The sequence below is a fragment of the Elephantulus edwardii genome, unplaced genomic scaffold (genome assembly GCF_000299155.1).
Source record: "Elephantulus edwardii isolate Elephantulus edwardi_28Jun2011 unplaced genomic scaffold, EleEdw1.0 scaffold00606, whole genome shotgun sequence".
NCBI lineage: Eukaryota > Metazoa > Chordata > Mammalia > Macroscelidea > Macroscelididae > Elephantulus > Elephantulus edwardii.
In genome coordinates this window covers 153720-162630 of record NW_006400356.1, presented here as the reverse complement: position 1 = coordinate 162630, position 8911 = coordinate 153720, and the positions used below count along the sequence as shown (strand labels likewise).

The window sequence follows — 8911 nt, the reverse complement described above, 5'->3', positions numbered from 1 at the left end:
CCTCTATCGGCTTTCCAAGGCTGTAAATCTACACAAGAGTTTACCTGAAGAATGTCTCATGGATTCTAATCCATGACCTTTTGAGTTTTTTTAAAATTTCCAATGCCCAGTAGTACACCATGCCACCAGAGTTCCTGACTAGGTTTTAGGTGCCTTATATATACTTAGAAAAACACCAATCAAGGAAATAAGCAAACCTCCCTTTGCTCAAGAATTTATATGACTTTTGTGAATTCACTCTCCAATCTGCTTTTTCTAGTATTTCTCCACTCTGACTTGGTGCTGCTGGATGGAGTTACAAGCTAACGAATGGCAACTTTAATCATGAGCAGTACAGAAACAAACCAACTAAGATTTTTTTTTTAAGAATAGGAAAGAAAACCAATGCAAACTTCCACATTTCTTTCATTAGCCACACCGTATGCTTCCTTAGCTTTTCCAAACTGGGGATCTATCCTTGCTTTACAGGTTTCAGTTCATAGCCGTTTTCACCCATCTCTGTCAGCTTCTGATAACTGGCCTTCCAGAAAGAGACATTAAAGTTACTGCTCTGTGCCCACCATCAACCAGTTACATCCAAAACTCTGGTCTGGGAGTGGGGTCACATGCAGGAATCCTCTGGGATCAGAGCCAAGTACAGGGGGGCTCAGGAAGCCGAATCTCATAAATGTGTAGCTTCTGTGGACAGGGCCACGCGGAGGGCGGAGCTTGGGGTCACATGCAGGGTGTGGTCTGGGGTCCATGCCATGGGGAGGTAGGAGCCTGGGGCAGTGTCACATGCCGGGCAGGACCTGGAGTGGGGCCACCTGCAGGGCAATTGTGGGAGGGGGTCATGTGAGAGATGATTCCAGTTGCAAGGCGGGATCTGGGATGGAGCCTTGTGGGACAAAGTCTGGGCCCAGAATCCCCTGCACATGCAGCTGTGTTTATATGGACCAGAGCTGTGTGCAGAGTAAACCAAGCCGGTTGATACTGGGTTTCTGATGGATGTCACTGGTGGTTGTGAATACTTCAGGCTTCTGGATTCTTCACTATCTCTTCAAAACAGCAAGAGTTGAGATTTCTCTGGTGAAAGTTTCTGGACTTTGAGTGTTCCCCACCACCCTTTCCTCTCTACCCATCATTTTCTTCTCCAAAGCCGAGCTTGGAAGGGTCTCCAGGCCGGTCACCTAGCCCAGCCTTTGGCAGACCTGCTCTTCCCTATGGGCTCTGATGGTATTAACTGGCAGTCCTGACAATATCGAGACTACACTGAGTACTGCCTGCTGCATGTTACTTACTGATGAAGATCTCGGCTAATGCCGATCTGTCCCATGAAGTTGTGCTGAGTTGTAATGAACGAGCACGGGAGCCTCAACGTAGTCAGTAAATGGGTCTGGACACCCGCAGAGAACCCACGGTTTGAGTATATTGCACTTGCGAGGGCAGACGTTAAGGTGTCAGTCAGCCCCCGTGCTAAGTGAAACAGTCACTGTCTCTGACTATGCAGGTCAAATTAAAACTCAATGCCTTCAAGTAGGAATTAACTCACACTTCACCCTCCATTGAGCTTTCCAAACTGTAAATCACATGGAAGGAATTTGTTTGTTCTTTCTCACTAGGAATGGCTCATGGAAACCCCAGGCAAAATCAGGGAAGACTGTGAGTAAACAGAGAGGAAGAGGGCAGAGGCAGAACCATTTGTCCCTACTTGTGAGCCTCAGGACAGCAGGATGTGAAGCGCTCCAGTAGACAGGACAGCAGCCATTATGAAGGGTAGAATATTTCATTTTCTGTTATCTGACCGTTTGTCCCTACTTGTGAGCCTCAGAACAGCAGGATGTGAAGCGCTCCAGTAGACAGACAGCAGCCATTATGAAGGGTAGAATATTTCATTTTCTGTTATCTGTTTATATTACTCAGAAAAGGATTCATACATTTATGGAGGAACTATTACAGGTCTGTTTCTATTTTAGATAGAAACTATAGGCATGCTTTTCTTCCCAAAAATTGGAATAGAGTTCCTCTTGTGATTATGTTTTCATATGTTGTGTGCCGCCAAGTCAGAACCAGCTCATAGCTGACCCTCCAGCAGACTTTTGAAGGCAGTAAATACTATCAATGGGAGAGATTACCCATCTTTCTTCCTCAGAGCACCTGGTGGATTTGAAACACATGCCTTTGGGCTGGTAGCACAGTTCCTTACCACTAAGGCTCCAGGAGCTTTTAAAAAATAAGACTTCTGATTCCAACCCTCAAATCAATCACTTTTAACATCTAAAGGTATATCTTTCCAGATTTGGTTTCTCTAAAGGCAGCGGTAAAAGGGAAGATTCCAACAATTATCCAGTCCTAACAAGTTTCAGTCTGTTTTGTCTGCATTTGGCTCATCAGACAAGTGCAGGAATACCATTCAGTACCAGGAGACTGACTTAGTGACCAGTCCTCAGATGAAGACTTTCCTGTTGAACACGCAGAGGGTGTCACCTCTTTTCCGTGGATTGCAAGCCTGATGGCTACATCTTCCTCATCGCCAAAGTCTCATTTCAATCAGTATATCCTTTCCCATTGAATGTATATGACCCTCTGTGTAAAAGAGTTTCTTGTAAAGGCATGATTTCAGCTTTCCTAGGCCACTAACTGTTTTGGTCCAGATCCATGCTCTTTCATGGCTAATTAAGTGAAGCTTCCTTTGCATTCTAGTATGTGTATATGTCTTCAAGTCCCTCTCTATGGGGGGACCTGGACTATCCTCCTCAGTAATACCTAAGTTAGGGAACATGTCCTATCTTCTCAAAATTCATGACAGAGAGAAGAAGCACTTGAGAGTAGTTATTTTTTTTTTATTCACCAAGAGATCCAAAGTTATTATGTCCTCCTACTTCTCACCTCAACGTCAAACATCTGCATACTTCCAGTGTGGGGGCGGGGGAAACCTTGCTGGAGGTCATAGAAGGATTTCTTGCTCAATAAAGATCGAGAAAAACCCTCTCACATCACAGTTGAGTGTAGGAGGGGCTAATAAATGAATAAGCAGGCTAAAAGAGAATTGAAACAAATATTGGACTTGAAGAGGTTTTTCTCTTTTTGAAAAGATCTCAGTGATTTTACAATACACTTTTTCTATTTTTTATACTAACATTATTTTTTAAAAAATATTCTAATTTTACATGTCCTCAATACAGGGTCAAATAAAAGAGTGTTGGATAGGTGTCAGCTGATATTGTCCCAGCTCCCTCCAAAGGACTAGTCACCTTTGAGATGCCAAAATGTAGGCAAACAATAAGAGCTGAACTAACTCCTTCCTTTTCTAAGTACAAGCCTCAGGCTACTAAAAGCCTAAACAGAACACAGAGAAGACACAACTCACATATTGAAAGAAATCTTTATTGGAAAGGATCAATTTTCTGTTGACTATTCAATATTCTGCAAGACTGCTCAGATCAGAGATGTACTGTAAAAAAATATTCAAAAATTCTTCAAGAAGAATCAATTATTTTTGAGGGGAGCTTGCTCCTTCTTGGAATTGTTGTAGAAGCATTTTCTGTCTTGAGAGACAAGATAGATTTCAAAACACAATGTCCCCATCAGTGAGGAAGACTGCTTCAGGTACTTGGCATACTTGATGCATTGTGGAGGTGGTATCCATGGCACACAGACTCCCTAGGGTTTGGGATGGAACAGTAACTCTGAGATATTAGGTGGTTGTGAAAACCCTTTGTTTGCTGAAGATGTCTGTTCTTGTTTCTGATCTGTCTTTCTCTTGAATGGCAACTGTGGCCTTTAGGTACAGCTTTTTGGCTGCCAACGTTGGTACTGGATCTTTCCCTCTGTTCTGGAGTGGAGAGAGCCCTGATATTGGAGAAAGGCCCATCAGTGGACTCGACATGGACTTGCATTTCTGTCTCGTGATGAAACCCTTCTCTGCATCCTAGTTTCTCCTCCAGCATTTTCCCAATGACTGCCATGAGCTCCTGAGCTTCATCAGACCCAGAGTCCAGTGGGTCTTGGCACTGTGCAGGGGTCAGCAGGATATTGGATTTTTGGAAGACACTGTACTTCCGCTTGGAATAAATCCACTGGAAAAGTTGCTTTACCTTTTTTCTGAAGAAATTTTCTTCAGGACTCTCTTCCTTCTGTGATAGGACTACGGGGGAGTCTAATTTCTTAGTCTCCAATTTCTTGGTTTGGGCAAGGTGGTCTTTCCCTCTTGATTTAGATAATATCTCTAATCCTAAATTATTTGTTCTATACTGTCCTAACCTAGGTCCCTGATGGGTCACTTTTCTGTCAGTAGGTGTAAAGTTTTTAATCTGGCATTCCTCTAAGACATGCTTACAGTTTGAGAGTTTCTGCCTCTCTTCCATGCGGATAATTTTGCCTCTTCTGTGGACATGCAGGTCTGGGAAAGATGCCATAAGCACACAGGGGACTTTCTGATCATGAATTGGGCATGCAGTGGAAGGAAATCTAGTTGAGGCAAAAGGGGTGTTAGTGGAACAGCTTTCAACCTGACTCTGGCCATGAAATTTCAACTTTAATTCATTCATCAGCTGCTTTTCAAGTTGTAATAGCTCAGGATGGCAGGAAACTGACATTCTTGGCAATATTGAGACTTCTTTAATTAAAGCATTTCCTACTTTACTCATATTCATGTTTGTTATTTGTGCATTTCCCAGCTCTCTGGTTGTCAAAATATCACAAGATGATGATTGATGACCAAAGAACTCCTCAGCCTTTACTATCTCCCTGCACAGGTTTGTCACTGGAACATGTTCTAAATTCTCCTCTCCTGTCATAGTCTCCTGAAACATTTCTACTTCGCCCTTGAAACTCACATGCTTATCCTTCAACTCATGTCTTGAGTCATCTTCACTTATATTCACCTCAGAGTTCTGCCTACTCAGTGTAATGGGCTCACTGTGAAGCCTTCTGTGTGTGATACTTTGTTTGAGGGGAAATAAATCCTGCTTGTCATCCTCAGTTGTCTGAAAGCCATGTGGAAGTATCTGATCACTGTCAAAAGGTTTTAGGGTCTTTTGCTCTTCCTTATCTACAGGTGAGACAGCAGAGAGAAGACAATCTTTTGTGGAGACTGATTTTATTGGTAACAATTTGTCTTCTGGTAAATCTTGAGAGATTACTTCAAAGGATTGGGAAATTATGGCTTTGGGAGCCTTCGCAGAAATCTGGTATGTTGAAGAGGGTAATTCAAATTGGGGAAGAGGCCATGATTTGGCTTCTCTTAGTGTATAGAATTTTATGGATTCATGGACCTTGAGAGGCAGGCCCCATTTCTGATTCATTCGAAATCTTACAATATGGGCTTCTAGCATTTGTTGAGTGATAGGATCAAGAGATGTGGTATCCAGAGTGGGAGACTGGCAATATTCTCTACCCACTGATTGTCCCTCATTTCCATGTTCAAAATTATCATGAGAACTCCCAGAAAGACGTAATGTACCGTCATCAGCAAGCCATGAATGACATACAATTAAAGGAATCCTGCATTCATTGATCTGCCAAAATTTCTTAATTAAGTGTAATTTTAGAATCTTTTTCATCTTGTCCTCTTCTATGTTTTCTTTTGAAATATTTAGGAATTTATTTTCTGAATCTTTCTTTGAGTGACATACACTTTCATCTTTAATCTCCTCAGAGAGAGCATTTGGGCCTTTCATGAAATCGTGTTCGGAGACTCTTGATGTCTCGTCTATGTCTATTGAGCCATTTTCCAGCCTGTATTCAAGTCTATTTCCAGTGTCCTTCTTTGGAAGAAACATCGCCGAATTCCAGTCAAGGGAAATCCTGGAGGAACTCAATTCAGTCTCCTCCAGATCCTTACTTCTCTGGTTCTTAAACACAGAGTATTCTGAGTGAGCGTGTGGGTGTTTCTGTTCAGCTGGTTCTACCAATTTGTACCCAGGTTGCATCAGAGCAAGGGACTTTTGTTCCCTACGGGCATGGAGGCACTCATGTGGCATGTGGAGTGCTAGTTGCTCCTTGGGTTCATTGGTGATAGGGACTGGCTCAGGAATGATAGGGACTGGTACACAGGTCTGGGAGGGCCGGCTGACCATCTGAAAATTGGGAGCTCGAGGATAAGAAGTTTCTTGAGGTCTTTGGCGCATAGAGGCTAAGCCCCAAAAACTTTCCTGTTGCTTTTTCAACAAATGCCATTCTAGGTTTTCACATTTGACAGAGGAGTGAGAATTGCCTTTATTCTTGGTCCCATGGACACACACCCCACAGGCTCGAAAATGGTTTGATGAAGAAGTGGGTAGGTTAGAGTACGAGGGTTGAACTTGAGCCTGGGGCTGAATCATAGGTTGAAGTTGATACAGTGGTTTGGAATGGGATTGCGCAGGGTCAAACGGCTGGGAATGGACACTGGGGAGGCTAAGGCCATGAGTCTTAGGATGCTGTGGCAGTTCTTTGTCCTGCGTTTGGACAGTGAGAGGATCACAGATTCTATTGAATAAAACAAAAGGAGACTCCAGTGGAGAATAGCTACCAGATACCAAGACAGTTGCTACTAGTGACTCACTATGCAGAGAAGGGAGACCCCAGAAAAACTGGCTATGTTTCTCCTGCACATTTTCCCCGAAGCTCATGATGTATAGGAGCTGCTGACAAGCACACAACTGCTCTGCTTTGCCTTCTGTATTCCAGCTGTTTTCCGAGTCTGTGGTGTCCAAGGCGTTAGCAAATGGCAGCAGTGAATTCCGTGAAGATGTCAGTGAGTATTCAGACCACATTTGCTTTGGAAATGGCCCCTTATCCTTATCTTTATCCTCTAAACTCATAAGGGCCATTCTTCTTTTGATTTGTCTCTCCAAGAGTGAATGGATATTATGGCCAAGGGAAGAAAGACCACCAAACTTCATGGGCTTGCTTGCAAAGTCTTCCCACAGATAGGTCTCTGATTGAAAGAGGGAAACGTGTCCTTGTGGAATATCACAATGTGGTAGTGTAGAAAGGAATAATGTGGGGAAGGCATTGGTCTGCAAAGTGGAGATTTCTGAAATAGAGAAGCTGGAATGGTCACCACCTGTGAGTGTAGGCTTATAATAGGCCAACTCACCAGGCTTCACTGGAGATAAGCCGTCAGGAACAGGTTTCTGGGTGATTTGTATTAATTTAGATTTTGTTAAAGTACAGTCTTCTTGAGGTGAACCCAGCTTTGGTTGGGAAAAGCAAGGCGAGGGGTTAATATCTTGAGATTGGGCAGAGTCACATGAGGAGACTGTGTTCAGAGACAAAGCAGGATCTAGCTTTAGAACCTGATCCACTCTCTGATTGTGATGTGAAGGGGGTGGGGAGAAGGTAGGACGTTGAGGTGGAAAATGGTCCATTGACGATATGGAATCTAAGGGGGGGAATGAGTTCTGTTGGGAGAGAGTCACCCAGTTTTGTGGGTGAAAGAATCAAGTTGTTGATCGGGTCATGTGAGGGATTGGAAGAGAGCAGTACAGAGGGTTCAGGTGGAGAGGCTGGCCTTTGGTCTTCTGGAGGCTTTGCTAGGGTGGAAGTTGATTTTGTTACAGGTGTTATCGAAGCCAAACAGGACACGTCAGGAGCAGAATCTTTCACAGTCCCTCTAAACAGCAGTTGACTGACCTCAGCTGTTTCTCTGTTACATACTTCACAGGAGGCTTCTGGACATAGCATTTTACATAAGCGGATCATATCATATCCCTGGTTCAGGGGGCTGCAAAGATAGGAGGAACACGGTTGTAGACAGGACAGAACAGACATGAGAGCCTGGGAAAGTGAAGGCATTTTCAGAATATTGTCCTTTCATAGTCTCTATGACCCTAGTTATGCAATACGGCTTTTATTCCTCCTTGTAGGAAACTCATACTCCTTTATTGTTTTTTCTCTCCTGATAATACCATTTTAACTTACTGAGACCCTCAAATGGCTTAACTCATACTATAAAGAGGGAAACAGAAAATACAGTAGAGTTTACTCACCTCTTGAAAATAGAAAGCAATTTTCTTGTCTCTTCTACTTCTCTCTGGCAGCTTCTCTGCCCTAGGGAACCTGGAGAGTCAAGCAAAAAAGAATGGTGAAGGTAAAAGTAAAAATGTCTTATAGGAGATTGAAAAATATTCCTTTAGTAATGGACTTGAGATATCAAGGAAATAAGCTACAAACTGGTCAATGACAGTAACAAAGTTTATATAGGTATGTTGCATTATCATATGCGCAGTCCTTCAACATTCTTTTTCTCATATGATGCCATAAACAACAGTGGAAGAGATAGAGGTAAGGGAACCTGGGCAGCATGAAGTTAAAATATAATCCAAGAAACAGATTTCTGACTCTCAAATACCCAATTAGTCCTTTCTAGGCTTCGAATACACTCACATCTTGAACAACATCTACTAATCAACAATCTAGGCCTGTGCAGGACCTGAAAAGTGTCCGAGGTTGTCGTTGCCTTCCCAGGATCCTCTCTCTGAGGGTTGGTTTTTGTTTTGTTTTGTTTTTTTAGCTAACAACTATATCTATCAACTATCTCCTCATCTTCAGAGATTGTGGACATGGAACCTTGTGGAAGAGAAGGAATGGATCAGGCTTTGAAACTCAGTTGAAACTTGTAGAAACTTACCTCTAACTATGCTATGGTTTCTCCTCTTGCCGTTTTCCCTATTCTGAGGCTTGGGAAATAATAAAAGAAGAAGAGAGTGAGAGTCTGACACTTGGTTTTCTCAAACATTTTTTCTAGAAAACAGTAAACATTAATTATCCTCAAATAATAGAATATTTGTTCTTTTTATTAATTTTAAAGATAATATATTTTAAACTTCTTTGAAAAGCCCAAACATACTTGATATTCTCAGTCAATATTCCTCTGGTCTAGTCGAGGAGGGCAATTCTTCAAGAAGGCGTGCCAATCCTTAATCCCTAACAACAGATTACCAAA

At 42.6% G+C, this 8911-nt stretch overlaps 1 protein-coding gene across 1 annotated transcript in view; it reads right to left on the bottom strand.

The window, feature by feature from the left end:
- Positions 1-661: 661 nt before the first annotated feature.
- Positions 662-8911, bottom strand: part of LOC102852792 (spermatogenesis-associated protein 31D1-like) — a 43668-nt gene continuing 35418 nt past the window's right edge. The window contains exons 2-6 of the mRNA XM_006903381.1: positions 7956-8025; positions 7525-7690; positions 3771-7367; positions 1281-1375; positions 662-806 (exon numbers count right to left, since the gene is read on the bottom strand). Coding sequence (XP_006903443.1) covers positions 662-806; positions 1281-1375; positions 3771-7367; positions 7525-7690; positions 7956-8025 — 4073 coding nt within the window. The remainder of the gene's footprint in view (positions 807-1280; positions 1376-3770; positions 7368-7524; positions 7691-7955; positions 8026-8911) is intronic.